The 16,051-nt window shown below is 37.9% G+C and overlaps 1 protein-coding gene across 1 annotated transcript; it reads left to right on the forward strand.

The window, feature by feature from the left end:
* The first annotated feature begins 3,870 nt into the window (after positions 1-3,870).
* LOC144516301 (synaptotagmin-2-like) lies at positions 3,871-11,446 on the forward strand. Its single transcript, XM_078247505.1, has 8 exons — positions 3,871-4,072; positions 4,167-4,324; positions 6,976-7,110; positions 8,251-8,418; positions 9,475-9,642; positions 10,275-10,392; positions 10,929-11,062; positions 11,231-11,446. Exons 1-8 carry the CDS (start codon positions 3,871-3,873, stop codon positions 11,444-11,446), a joined length of 1,299 nt encoding a protein of 432 aa, XP_078103631.1.
* The last annotated feature ends 4,605 nt before the right edge of the window (positions 11,447-16,051 follow it).

A 16,051-nucleotide genomic window follows, 5' to 3' on the forward strand; every position in this document is an offset into this window, starting at 1 on the left:
ACAGTGTTCAGTACTGAAAATAATACCAGTTGGTCTCTCACACTAGTAGCTCCCAGAAATGTATCATTCTGCAGTAAAATTATTCTTACTGATAGAATCTAATCCACTTAACAGTTTTTGCCTGGCTTGTCCATACTAATGTAATATTCCTCTCTGCTTTAAGTAATCTAATAAGTGACCATAAAAAGAAGGATTTATTTTTCCCTGCATCAAAATTATAATGCACTGATAATCCAAAGTGAGTTGATGCTACAGTTGTCAGATGCGTCCAGTTATCTGCAGCATATGTTTTTCTCGGTTTTGTAAAAAAAAAAGGGAGCCTAATTTAGACCAGAGCATCAACACCTTCATAAATGCTAATAGGGTTCTGGTGTCGCTCTCAGTTATGCAAAGAGAAAAGAGAAAATAAATAATATAATGCTCACTTGAGGCTGGGAGGTAAATTGATTTTGTCAGCTGTTTTGCGATGGATTAAATTTCCAGAGGATAAAAAGGTGAACCATTGTGAAAAGACAATTGCTATTCTCAGAATGTGGTGAAACTGCTTTTTAATTACAGCCTCATTACTTGTTTATTACTCCTTAGGGCTCCAACTAGTGATTAATCCGCGACTAATTAATTAAATATTTGGTTTTTCAAATGTCAGAGAATTGCGAATGACGCCCAAGAGGACGTTGTTTTGAAAGTTTGAAATTTCTGCTTGAAAAAAGACTTAAGATTAATCAATTATAAAATTATAGGCGATTCTTGTTCTATCAATCAATTTATCGATTAGTCAGCTCATTATTTTAGCTCTGTTTCTTTTATTGCATTATATTAAGTATTCAAAAACATATTCCTTTATTGAGACATTTACATGTCAGCAATTAAATATAAAATTCAAATTCGAGTCATTTTTTATTTGCATACTTGCCATCTAAGTTTCATTTACAGACTCCATACCAGCTTTTTTTCATGAAGACGTTGTCTATCCCAGCATGCATTTGGTTAAACGCAGGAAATGGAACTATAACATACAAAAATAAAAAAGATTAAAAAAAAACCTGTTTTAAATCCAATCCATGTACAGTGTAAAGGGCTCACGTCGGGAAGCGACACTTCGCCCGCGCGAGTAAACGGCAGGTGATCAACGTGTGGTAACCATGGGGATTTTGTGCACTACTGTATCCCTGCCGTACAACTGAATGAGATTAGCTGACTGTGGGATCATATATCCCTATATCACAGGTCAATTTATAACAAACAGTGGCAATCCTAGTCTTTCCAAACCAAAGACTGTTATTGTTGATACCTAAAGTTAGCTAATCTAGCATAATCATAATTACGGATGTTACCCGATAAATCCAGTCCTATGCCGATGCTCTGACAAACAAAAGCCCCGCTGTCTATGTCCTGATAACTGTTTGGAAAAAAGTTTGATATTTTAGTGTACTCAGAATCAGTCTGTTGTTCATTGATTTGCATGTGGCTATAGACTACTCTCATATAAAGACTACTGTGTAGACAGGGGGAAACAGTGAGCCTGGCTCTCTTGAACACCTTTAATGGTGTGTTCGGTGTGTTCAGACTGTAGCTAAGAACATTTTCACTGTATGCCTGAATTTGACTGCTGGACTGTTTGTGCAGTTTGTGTTGATTCGCCCCAAACAGACAATGTGTTAACTGTACAGACATTAGCTGTAAGCTCCTTTGTACATGTAGGAGTGTACCTGTGTGTTTGTGTTCAGCTCAGACACTGACTCCCGTTCTTTCTGTTACTTCCCTCCAGTCTCTCTACTTTTTTCCTTTAATCTCTGTGTGCGGATAAAGTAGATTCATAAAGCCCAGGGGTTACCTGTATTTTGTGCTCAAGTTGAAACACTTTCAACTCAAGCGGCTGCATCTTCGCCTCAGTTTCCCATGGCAAATCATACCCACTCATGTCTTTGTATGCTATTGTGACGCCTCTAAAATTCTGGCTTGCATTCTGTCTGAACACACCTTAAGGCTCACAAAGTCTTCCTGGAGTCTTGTTGTCACTGTGAGGTTGCCAGGCAGCCAAGGGGTGTATGCTATCATCGTATCGTATCATCATGTGTAATGATGAAACTAAAAGATGCATTTCGTTATTTAGTGAGCTTTAGAGATGCTGGTGGGCCTATGTTTCATCTAAAGCATAACTCTCGCCGTAATGCAACCGAGGGTCTTTTTGTGAATATACCTGAGTCAAACCTTAGTTTAAAAGCATAATTAGGAAATGCCACTTTTAAGATTCAGTGTATTGTCGTTTTCGGTCAAATGGCCTTTTGAATGGGAGTTCTAGGGACACTACTAGGATCGCATCAAAATCGCTATTTTTAAAACACTAAGAAGGCTCGACACAACATGAAACTTTGCTCATGGTATCACCAGGGGCTCTACACATGAACTCGAGCATTGAGAACATTGTTTGTGTACACAGAAGTTTACTAAAAAGAAAGGTTTTGAACAACTCACTTTAGTAGTTGTTGTTTCGCAGTCATCTTGCCAGTCAAAAATTGTCGATTTCCAAATGCAACGTAACAGGGAGGAGGGTAAAGATGGAATGCTTCTAAAGCTTAGTTCCATATAAATGCACGGATAATTCGTTGTTTTGTCATTAGTGAAAAACAATATTGACCTTGTAGTTGAAAATGGAGCCTCATATAAGAATGACATTTCCTCCTGTTGCATTTGGAGATCGACTCTTTTTGACTGGCAAAATGGCGGCGACCGGAAACCGGAAAAACAAACTGCTAAAGTGAGTTGTTCAAAACCTTTCTTTTTAGTAAACTCTGGGTAGACAAACAATGTTCTCATTGCTCGAGTTCATGTAGAGTGTAGAGCCCCTGGTGATACCATGAGAAAAGTTTCATGTTGTGTTGAGCCTTCTTAGTGTTTTAAGAATCAGTCCTTCCAGAAAAATGCGGTTTCATCGTGGCTTCATCGCGGGGTTTGCAGCTTTTTGATGATGTTCACGTCGCGTAATTACGTCACTTCATAACGTTCCCATGGCAACGGGAAAATGGCTGCTCTAAACGCAACATTTTTCAACTTTCTGCTAAGATAAATGTGACTTTTTTGCAACAAAAATGCGGGAATTATGAAATCGTGCAAGCCCCGCATATTTTGCGCGGAAATGGTTAATTTATGTATATATAAAAATGCAGACTTTGGCTGATTATGCATTGAATTATGCGATCGCATAATCATGTTTTTCTGGAGGGACTGAAGAATAGCGATTTTGATGCGATCATAGTAGTGCTCCTAGCACTCGCATTCAAAAGGCCAATTTACCGAAAACGAAAATACGGGCAATCTTAAAAGTGCCGCTTACGTAACGGAAGTTTGACTCGGGTATATTCACAAAAAGACCCTAGGTTGCATTTTGGCAAGAGTTATGCTTTAAAAGAGAACCAGCCTGCTAGCTGTTAAAGACATGAGAGTAGTATCACATTTTGCATCTCTTAAAAAGAAAGGAAATAAGCGCCCATTTTCCCAATAATGTTGAACTAATTTAATAAAATAGATTCAAAGATAAATAAATCATCCAAAATTGTTGTTGGTTTTTCAGCAACGTTTAAGTTTTTTTTTTTCTCAGTTTGGTGTTTACCACTCAGCCAGAAGAAACTGTTCAATGATACAATATATTGTGTTTTAAGTACAGTAAAATTCAATAAACACCTGTAACAATGAGCCTCAGGAGTAAGTATGTCATGAAAGTCTTTTAATACAAATGAAGATAAAATACTTGGTATCTTTCATGTTTGTTCCAAATGTCACCGCTGAGGTCATGGCACTACAGTTTTATCTTATCTTCCCTTTCTGTCTGATCTGTGTGTGCCTCAGGGACGCTGCGCCTAGTCTTTGACAATGAAGTTCAACTTGTTCAGGTCACAAGCCGTGGCGGCCGCTGAGCCCACCGGTGTCACCACCGTAACCATGGCTCCCACTCCGGCTGTCATCTCCACCTCGGTGCCGGACACCTCTGGCTCCAACAACACAGAGATCAGCAAGAACGACATGTTTGAGGAGATCAAGAGCAAATTCTTGAATGAAATTGATAAAATCCCGTGTAAGTAATGCTTTTGACAAAACGTTACAATTTCTTTGTGAGAAACACAAAAGTCACAAGTCAATCATTGCTCTGTTGTTTTTTAAACTGACAGTGCCGCCTTGGGCTTTGATCGCCATCGCTGTGGTGGCCGCGTTGCTCATCCTCACCTGCTGCTTCTGCATAATCAAAAAATGCTGCTGCAAGAAGAAGAAGAACAAGAAAGGGAAGAAGGGCAAGGATGGCTTCAACATGAAGAACATGCAGGGCGAGGTATGACGCCTTGTGCCTTCTACATGCTGAAAAAGTCAGGGTAACAGGATGTTTTGGGTGATGTTGTGCCTCTTCTTTTCTACAACAATTGATCATTCCAGTTTTAATTGTTATTTATGCAATTTGTGCTGAGTTTTTATCCATTAAAATATGTCTCTAGCTAACCAAATTTGATCTTTTACCAGCAGCTTTTGTATCCCAGGCTGTAGAGGACACAAGGAGAGCTCTCTTCCCCTCCATTTATTCGCTGTTATTGTTGTTGTGGTCATTTAAACGTGTGACGTATTCCATTGTGGGCCCCAATGGTGAAAAATGACACACTTTGTTAGGGCTGGCAAAAAAATAATTATGCACTATGAAGTGAGTTTGGTCTGACGACTTCAAAAAGCTGCATTTTTATAATCAAAGATGATGGATGAAGGCATGACTCCTGAGGAAATATTGTAAGATTTTGGAAGCAAAATACATCATCAATCAGAGGATAAATGTTAGAAAAGCCAGTGATTCATTTGAGAACTAATCAACTAACCACCCTAAATTGCCCTGAGCTCAACTGACAGTTAATTAAAGCACAATGTCAGCTCCCCCACCGAAAACAAGTGTCATTTCTCATCATAATTGTGGTGTTGGTGGTGGTGTTGACTGCCTCTCTTTTTGTAGTGTGTTTGGTGTCTTGTGAGTTGAATCTCTTCCTCTCTCTGCTCTCCTCTTCTTTCCCCCCTGCGTTGTGTCTGTCTTGTGTGTGCCTCCTGTTTCTTGACTGTGGTGGACTCCCGCTCTACGGTAGGTGGATAGCTCATGTTGACGCTCTCTGGCCACCCGGGGCTGAGGGGGTTTCATGGAATGAAAGTCGTAGCTTCCTTTGCAACTCTTTTTTGGCTTTTTATTTTGTTATGACAGCTTGAGAATGTAACAATGGAAAGCTATGATGTGCTCCATAAACCCCTAGAGAGGAGAGTCTAACCATCTAACGCATTGTTCTGGGGACAATGTTACTGTAACTCACACCAATATGGAAAGTATTGGACGAAGAGATGATATGCAAGACACTTTTAACACTATTAATCTATGCATGTGAGAAAGGGCATGGTTGGTTGTTTGGGAGACATGGAAACGGTGATGATAAAACTGCATGAAGAGCCAATTACTCGCAAATCTGTCCTTTTCATTGTAGCGCTCAAGGAGGAGGTAGGATGTGGAGACACTGGATGGCCTGAAAAAAAAGAGTCAAAACTGTTCAAAGTCAAGGTGAACTTGGCAATGAGGCTTTAATTGAACTACAATAATAAACTGCAGCAATAAGACTCTACATTATTGAAATAGCTGGCTGTGCCCTTTAATGATGAAACATGTATTGTAATAACGGTGAGCTGAAAAGAGAGGCCTTTTTTTTTGGTGACACATAAATTTAAAGGTGAAACGAGGCATGCAGCAGTGGTGGAAGACGTATTCAGATCCTTTACTTAACTTAAAATAGGCCTACTAATATCACACTGTAAAAATACTCTTTTACAAGTAAAAGTCCTGCATTGAAAATTATGCTTACGTATGTAAGTATCATAAGAAAAATGTACTTAAAGTATTAAAAGTACTCAATGCAGAAAAATCCTCACATTTTAGAAACTGGAAACGATCAAAACAGTTCTGTCAATCAACTAAGTTGTAATCGGCTAATCATTTCAGCTAGACTTGTAGGCTATTATATTGTTGGGTAGTTTAATTTATAATAAAACATCGTATTTTATAAACTACATGTGTTTTGCGTGCAAACATCTTAATTTGTAAAGTTACTGGTAACTGAAGCTGTCAGATTATGTAATGGAGTAAAAAGTGCAGTATTTCCCTCTGAAATGTAGCGGAGTAGAAGTAGAAAGTGGCATGGAAAGAAGAGACTCAAGTAAAGTACAAGTACCTCAAGTTTTATTTAAGTACAGTACTTTAGTAAATGCACAGTTACATTCCACCACTGGCATGCAGGTTAAAAAAAGTTTGGGATTTTATCTTGAAATATGAAAGTTGTGAATGAAAGGGTTTTAAAAAAAAAAGAGCCGTATATTTGAAAGCCAGCTCCCTGCACTGAATATTTGGCTATGTCTTATTTGCCTTTTATCATTTTAGTATGCATTGGCATTCGCTGTTGTGAGCTAGTTCCTTAGGGGTTTTTATATTAACACTTATCTCCTTGTTCACTCAGTAAAAAAACAAAGCCCTTTGACAAAAGAGTGAATACCTTATTTCATTGGAAAACTGTTGAATTTATCATCCCTCTTGATGCAACTAGCATGCAAAGCCTCCACTGACTCTGGCTGTCACTGTACTACGCAAGCATGTTGAAGGAATTGCTCAATGTTAAAAAAAGAAAACACTGAGAGGACAAGCTGTGCCCAATTATAAAATATATATATATATATATATAAACATGTATTTATGTGTTACTAATAAAGATTTGTGACCTTGTAAATGATAAATCACTGGTTATTATCATCAGGTGCTGTGCAGGTAAGCAGTAACCAAAACATGTATCTCCCACGTAAAAACACCTGGAGCTCCAGTGTCTGTGGCATGCTGGCTGTCATGGGGAGCCCTGTAGTCTGATCCCTAATGCCCTGGCCTTTAACACCCTGTTTTGTCTTGTTACCTTAACACCACAGATACACCAGGACGACGAGGATGATGACGAGGGAGAGACCGGACTGACGGAGGAGGAGAAAGAGGAAGAGGAGAAAGAAGAAGAGAAACTGGGGAAGCTGCAATATTCTATAGATTATGACTTTGAAAATGCAAAGGTCTGTGATTCTAAATTCACACATTGGCAGTTGTGTTTTTGAAGCATTGTGAACAATTTCAGATGGATTCTTAGGGAGTGTTTCACATTTTGATATTTTTTTGTTTCTTATTGAAATGATATTTTCCAGTATTTAAAGAAATAGTTCAACATTTTGGGAAGTACACTGATCAGATTTCTTGCTGAGTGAAAAACAATTGATCATGTCTGCAGGCTGAATATACAGGTACAGCTAGCAGCCGGTTAGCTTAGCACACAGACTGAAAGCAGGGAAACAACCTAGCTCTGTCCAAGAACAACAAAATCCATCTGCCAGCAACCACTTACTCTCAAAATATAATATGTTAATAAGTGAGCTCTACAGGAGTCGGTAGTCAGATGTTCTCACCCTCAGACAAAGCCAGGCTAGCTGTTTCTCCCTGTCTTTTTACTAAGCTAACTGGCTGGCATGTTGAACGGAGAGATATGAGACTGTTATCGATCTTCCCCTCTATCTCTCGGCAAGAAAGTGAAAAAAAAGCGTATTTCCCAAAATGTCAAACTATTCCTTTATGGTCCGAACCTTGAAACTTTCTAGAAAGCTTCTTTGTAAAACCTTTGCAGAGCAACATAATGATCAATTTTGAATAACAACATATGAAAGAAATAGTTTTGCAATAATTCTGGCTTAGAGAAAGGGAACACATTTGTCAAAGATTCTGTAGCTTTATCATCATTACTGTAATGCTCTCAGCGGCATATGGAGTGGTATGACAATATTTAATGAGGCTCTGAGTGCCGAATCAAAGAGGAAATCCCTTAAATCAAGTCAACATAAAACAGAGCAGCAAAGACTAAAATAAAATGTATACTTGAAATATGTCTGTTCTTCTTGTCCCTAATGTACTTGCTCAAACATATACACACCTCTATGGTACAGAAAATTCACAATGTGACAGTTGTGTGACACTGAAGAATCTGAAACGGCTCCAGTCGGGCAAAACGTTTGTGTGAGATTGATTACGTAGTTAAGTTGTCAGATTATGTTATATAACCAATCTCTGCAGCAGTGACCCTGACACAAATGAAAATTTTTTTTTTTTTTTGCCTGATCAAATTCTTGTTTTTGTCCCTTACACCCTGCCCACACCTCTGCACACAGCTCACAGTTGGCATCCTTCAAGCTGCGGATCTCATATCCATGGACTCCGGTGGAACCTCCGATCCTTACGTGAAAGTCCAGCTTCTGCCTGAGAAGAAGAAGAAGTATGACACCAAAGTCCACAAGAAAACACTGAACCCTGTCTTCAATGAGACATTTGTATTCAAGGTCAGTCTTGCCAATATGTCCGGTGATAAAATACTTCTACTGTTGGAGAATTTGGTGCAGAAGAGTTGTGCATCCTGATTTCCAGTCTGCACTGCTTCAATATGAATCGATGCAGCTGTAGAAAGAGAGGCATATATATCGAAGATGTATGGAAGATAGTGAGGAAGTTTGTGTTTTTATATAAAATGAGGTACACAAATAAACCTTCTTACCCACTGCCAGCGTGACCCTTTCTCACAATGTGTGTACTCACTGGGCTGTGCAGCCTACAGTACATGCTGCTCTGTCCTGGCTAATAAAGCCCGCAGAGACTTTACAAGTCTCGCTGGAACCTCTGCCTGCCTGCAAATTTGCAGCAACAACAGAAAACATTCTATTTTTCCAAACAGAGCTGAGATGTTCATTGCCACATTTAGTGTTTCACTGTGAAGGTTTATTTGAGTTGCTTCTTACTTTCTGAATTGAAAGGTTTTTATATAACTAGATGGTGTCTGCAAAGGATTGTAGCGTATAGAATTATCTTCATTTTCATTTAAGAAAAGTTTCAGTCAGCTGGAACATGTCATCTTTTCTTATATCTTTCTTAGATGTTTAAATCAGAGATAATATTCAATTTAATGGAATTTATTTAAATGCTATTTGTCCTTCCCCTGTATCATTCCAGACAATTTGTATTTAATTTTAACGTTGTTTAGTTTTGGCAGCTTTCAAGTCTTTAATAATTTTACTGATTTTCCATAGTAGTGAAAAATAAACCATAAACATGTATTAATAATGTAATTTCCAGTCAACCTGGATAACCTGTTGTTGCATTTTTAAGAAAACTGGACCAGCTAGAAAAAATCCATGTGAACATGTGGTGAATTTTCAAATTCCCCTTGAGCATATTAGAGAACCATTTAGAGTCATCTCTGAAACTTATTTCTTCTACTGTACCTTTTTTCATTGACTCATTATTTGAGGATTTAAGTTGCTTTTATAGTCATATAATCACTAATGGAAAAACATACAAGGTATCAAGGTATAAAACGACATACCGTTGTGTCTCTGGATCAGGTGCCCTACGAGGAGCTCGGTGGGAAGACTCTGTCGATGTCTGTTTATGACTACGATCGATTTTCCAAACATGACGTCATTGGAGAGGTGAAGATTCCCATGAACACTATCGACCTCGGAAGGCCGATTGAGGAGTGGAAGGATCTGGAAAGCGCAGATCAAGAAGAGGTGCTGTTAAGAACCAGAACTTTGGAAATTATGCATAGAAGACTGAGATAATTGATTGATATACAATACAGTCATTTTCAGGGATTGTGACTTGATAACCTTGTAATTCTAGGCTGAGATATCTGACATTTTTTTATACAGAATGCAATTTTCATGCGATTTTAGGGGTACCAAATATACCCCACTGCAGCTCCGCCTATTCAAATTTGTAAAGTTTAGAGTGTATAAGGGTTTAAAACATTAAGATAGTTGTTGCAGCAATTTTTGGGTGTGACATGGATGGTACCATGAGTTAAGTCGTATAGTTTCATATGATACCAATATCTTCCCAATAGTTTTAAAGCGGAGCCTGCTACAGCCTCTTAAAGACAGTCTAGTTAGGGAGGCCAGAGGGGGAGTCCCCCTTGCCCTCCTTAAGAACTGCAATTGAAATAAACCCCTGTAAGCAAAAACCACCACGACAAAAATACCTTAATTTAAGCCCAAGATTAAAAAAGTGCAAGGCATACAGCAGACAGCAGCTGAGCACATTCTGCTTTAGCCCATCATCATTTTCTAAAACGAGTCGTTTGCTGTTGTCGGCTGATGAGCATGTGTCATTTCTGTCTCTTCTCTCCGTGCTGACGGCTCAGCCTGAGAAACTCGGAGACATCTGCATCTCCCTCCGTTACGTCCCCACCGCCGGGAAACTCACCGTCTGCATCCTGGAGGCAAAGAACCTGAAGAAGATGGACGCCTGTGGATTATCTGGTAGAGAAACATTACAATGTTGTAAACTGAATCTACAGAAGTATTACTACAGTTTAGGCTTCAATTTGTGTTTGAATGATGTTTCAAAATGCATGATATAACAATAAAAAGAAGACCTGAAAGAAGGCCTGAAATATATGGAGATAATAACATGGAGAAAAAAAGCTTAGGCTCTGCATACTTCAGCTTAATGCAAGTATTTAATGATAAAGACTTTTGGTCCCTAGAACCTAAAACATTTTTTTGACAAAAGGGAATCTCAGAGTTTGACTGTGCTTTGTCATGCAAGTACACTTGAGAAATTCAGTTCACTATTAAAATTCAACATAATCAAAAACATAGGACATATATCACATAAACTGAGCATAAATCAATACAGGAAGTAATTTGAAGTAATCAGGAGATTAAATAATTGAAATGCATATTAGAAGTGACAAAAGGGAAGTAAATATTGCCGAAACATCAGGAACTACTACTGTATTGCAATAATCTGCCTTGAAGTTCTCTATTGCTGATCATAATGACACCCTTTGCAGATCCATATGTGAAGATCCAGCTGCTGCAGGGGGGTAAGCGTCTGAAGAAAAAGAAGACTACAGTGAAGAAGAACACCCTCAACCCATACTATAATGAATCCTTCAGCTTTGAAATCCCCCTGGAACAGATGCAGGTACAGTACAAGTCAAACTAAAATACGTATCCTTTATCAGTAAGGTAATTATATACAGCTGTGGGTAAAGCAAAGTGTTGTTTCTCCACGATGAAAGTAATCTGCATGCATATTTTGATGACTTATTAACTGTAAGAAATTACACATACTCTCTTGTTTTCTTCTTAGAAAATCTTGGTGGCAGTCACAGTGTTTGATTATGACAAGATCGGTAAGAATGACGCCATCGGAAAGATCTTCGTGGGCAGTAAGGCGAGTGGCCTAGGTCTGAAGCACTGGTCCGACATGCTGGCTAATCCCCGCCGCCCCATTGCCCAGTGGCATCCATTGCAGCCAGAGGAGGATATCGATGGTCAGCTAGCATCATTGAATGCAAAGAAGTAACGTGCTCCCCAACCAGCTAATGTACTAACTCAGAGTTCCAACCCCCACCCCTACTTTGCATGAAACCCATGACTTAACACGTGACGACTCGTCATGTAACCTGCTCAGCAAAAAAGACACATCTTAGAATATTCGCTCATTCATGATTAAGTCGAAAAAAACTCTTTTTAAGCATCACATTTCACACATTAGTGTATGCTGAGAAGAGTGGCGTTGAGTTATCGGGTGACTGGTTCATGAACGATCGACTGTTGGTCCTTCTTTCATTTGAAGAAACTTAGAAACTGATTCTTAGGGTGCTGACACTGAACGAAAGTCTTGGTGAAGACAATGCTGGAAATAAAGCTTTAGTTTAGTTAATAGAGCATGCTTGACTTACCTCCCCACTGCTCTGCATACACCACGCCCAGTATTGTATCTTGCTAATAAGTGTGCTTTAACTTCCAATAGAAAGTATTGTAGTATTGGGTTATTTCCTGCATAGTCTGTTTTAGTCTATTAATGCCAATATTTAATTGAGAATGAATGAGGTCAAGATCACTGAATGCAGAGATCCATGTTGCAATATATTTTTAAGATAAATCTGCATGAATGATTGTCTTCATTTTATCAGCTCACATTTGAGAGGGATATACAAACATAACACAGTATGGAGCAGCTGTCTGATCTGAGTTGCTTGATTTGTGTTGCCATGAAGGCGCGTCTATGCATTTAGGTCCAACACACATCTCTGTGTCTTCAGACAGATCTAATGTAGGACAGGAATACAAGGGTGCCTTTCCTGATATGACACTTTGAGAAATAAAGTAAGCTTCATTGTTTTATTTCAAAGGGAAACTTTTGAAAATCATTCAGAAGTAGTCTGGGACACTGTGAATGTGCCATCTGGAGTCTGTCTTGAGCTGGGTTGACCACTTGGATGTAAAACCTTACTTATCTGTGGACAAAGTAAGGATACGAAAAGGCTTATCAATGATGTTCAGACCAATTATGACTATGTTTCTTTTAAATTCTGCTCTTGCTTGCGATAAACAGTGCCATCTAACTCATTTTTCTGTTGATAGCCACTAAACGGATTATATGTCTTTCTTTGATGGATGTTGTAGCTTACCAAACATACTGCAGTACACTTCAATACACCAATAGTTTTTTGGTGGAGCAACATGAGGATTTCTGTCAAGGACAAGATGTTTTTATAAAGAACTGAAATTTGAAATGTAGAAGATGTAGCCGCACCTTTTAAGAGAGTGTGATTTCAAGTACAAAATGCAAGATTGTAGAATCTCAACAGGGCAAGTGTTTCATCAAAACATATAATACAATAAACATATGTTGGACCATTTTGCTGCAGAATCTAGCATGTATCATGCCTCGCAGTATTTCACGTTGTTTAGATTGCTCACTCAACGGCCAAAAGCTTTGTAAACCTTGGGCCAAAGTCCTACAACATAGTGGTGTTACAACATCATCCCAGACATACGGTGTGACTGATGTGCAGAGGTACGGAGGCAAAAAAGCCCATAAGGATTTGAATCTTATATGCAACTAATCGTAAAGTTTCATTACTACTAAATACCTAATGTTGACATTTTAATACGATATAATTTATAGCATTGAAATATTTAACTTGGAGAACTATTTATTTGAATTCATGTGGTTTGAATTCCCCTCCTTGAAATCTCAAAGAATTATTTTAAAGGAATTCACATTAGAAACTATTAACAAGTTGCTCACATTCAATTGGTCATTTTTGTATCTGAAAAGAGTTGAGTTCATTTAGACACCAAAATTCAGGATGAAAACTTAAATCTTGAAAATCTTGGCTATCAAAGCAAAACTGATTGAGAAATATTATGATTTGATGAAAAGAAAAAATCCCCATATTAGCTTCTAGGAGTAAAGTATAGACACAGATAGTTCTTTATGCCACAATAACCAATAGTTGGAAAACTATATTGTAACAGTATCTATATTTCTATAATTAATACTGTAAAATAACATGCTGTTTCATATAATCGACTAAAGAGAAGCTCAGATGAGAGATGGGACATTTAGTGCACTTACATTGTCAATCAGAATTTGCGAAAATGAAACGGTTTTCAAAATGAAGTCAAAGAGGGGAATTCAAACATTTTGAAATCAGAAAGTTGGTTTTCAAAATAAAAATTGAAATTCCGTAATTTCAGTGGTATTTGAATTTCAACATTAAGTATTCAGTGTCCAAAGGTTCAAATTATTACTGCCTTTCTTTGCTTTCAAAGGAGGCCATATTGTCACCAGAAGTAAAAAGAATTCTGCAGGAGGCTAAACAGCAGCACACTGATTGCTCCATGCACAGTACTACGTCCTCCTATTGTTAACATTATGCATCGCGCAAATTTGTTAATAAGCTTTAGCATGTATTCACAAGATGATGTAAATAGTAGCATGTTTTAAAGAGGAACCATAATTATATTGTGTATGTGTGTTTGTGTTCTGTGTCATTTTTGATAATAAAATGGAGTAAAAAAGAGTATGCACTGACTGCAAAGTCTATGTATTTTTGCTGAATGGGACCGAAGGTATGTCCGAATATTCCATGTGTATGATTAAAGCAGGGTTGCTTTGTGTATCATATGTAAAAAACAAAACAAAAATCCACAATTTCCATAATCTTGCATGGTTGTCTGGTTTTTCTGTCATCGTTTGTATGTGGCCTCTAAACCAAAACTAAACTCAATCCAGTGTTACGATATACCTGGGCTACAAGTCATGTAATTATTGTTCATTTCGGCTTGCACATGTTATACAGTATGTGTTGGTCTCTGACCGGTAAACTGTACATATTTAAAAAAAAGGAGAATATTTGCCGGCTCCGTGATTTTCTATCTCAGTGTACCGTAAGTGTTGCCTTCATTTACTCCTGCCAGATGTAGTCACAGTGGGCGACTTAATCATTTTCCTTCATTAAATTGTATCTTCTCATCTTATTGCTATTCAAATAAACCTGCTCCCATATGTCTGATTATACTTTTTAACATAAGAAATAATTCAGTAACTTGCATATAAACTAAACTAAACTAAACTTTTAGTGTCATTATACAGTATTTCTTTATTACTATTTCTTTGCCAGATTAGTTCTGTGAAATATTATTACTGCATATTATTGATGCAGTCCTCTTAAGGAGCTCCAGTCAAGTTAATTAAGCAATCAATAATTGTTTCATTCCAAATGTCTCTTCATGAATGAACACACAGTTTGACTAATGGACTGCAATGGGATGATCTGGTGTTTTGTCACTTGTGCATGCTCTGAGATATCGATGATGTGTCCACTATGACATTTCTAATGTGGGGATTTGTTAACCCTGTGTGCTTTTGTTTTGAGTCACTGTCATTTACTGTCAGATAAACCTTTATTTACAACCTACAGTGCATGAAGATGAGCAATCTTTATGACAGTCCATCTTTTAGATTATAATGCAGCTATCTCTCTATGTATGAGGGGCTGAGAGGAATACATACCAGACACATTTTTCATTTTCAATGTCAGGTCTATTCTGAAGATTAAATTCTACAATGTGGTGTTAAATTTAAGTTCAGATCATGGAGGACCGCCAATTTACATCCTTTTCTACAATGTGTGTCAGGTCATCCTTTCCTGGAGGTCATTTAATATACTCACTCTCATCTACGCATTTGTATATACATATATATGTATATATGTATATATGTATATATGTGTATATATATATATATGTATATATATATATATATATATGTTTTTTGTGTATTTGCAATAGGACCAATAGAGCCTGTATTTGTTTTATGGTGTTGTGTAAATGGGCTGTATGAGTCTTTCATGTTTCTGCAATGCAGGCAACAAAATCCCCGTCTTCCTGGGTCTTACAAGCTATCTTGAGCACAGAGTAGACCCAAACAGTGCAGAGCAACATTCGCAATGCAATACTGCCAAACTGCTGCTTCAATAATGGTTCCTCTTTAGTCCTCTTATGTGAACATAGCCATAATACAGAACATCCAAAGGCCTGATCCTCGTCCAACCTACTCCATCAGGCATTCACTTTCCGAGCAACATAGACGAGGGAAATGCTTGAACAGCTTTCTTGACTCTTGTTTTGGTCTTGTTGTAGAGGTGTGTCAATAGTTGTGCCTTTTTGTGAACTGCATGATTTATTTCCGTACAAAATCCATGTTTTCCAGGAAAAAATAAAAAGGGAACAAAAAGACCACACAACTTGTGCTCATATATCACTCTATGTAGAACTGAAATACTCAAGGGAACCAAAATATGGGATGTGGTCAGGACATATCTGTGTGTTGTCTAAATGTAATCTTAGGAAAATAAAGGCATTTTAAGTAGACTCGTCCTGTGTGGTGTGTAAATGGAATCAGACGGTGCTTTTCCACTTTTGGTCAGTGGGTGGCATCATATTATAGAGCATGAGAAAAATACTAGGAAGAGTGTTGTTGTTGTCACATGTTGTCAAACCAAACAAAATGCAACACATCAGCAGAATGATGAACAAGGATGCTGGACTGAAGTTTGTGTTAATCGGAGTTTATGCGTAATATGCGTGTAATTGTATGTGTTTCTAAAATACA

The sequence above is a fragment of the Sander vitreus genome, chromosome 4, assembly GCF_031162955.1.
Source record: "Sander vitreus isolate 19-12246 chromosome 4, sanVit1, whole genome shotgun sequence".
Lineage (NCBI taxonomy): Eukaryota > Metazoa > Chordata > Actinopteri > Perciformes > Percidae > Sander > Sander vitreus.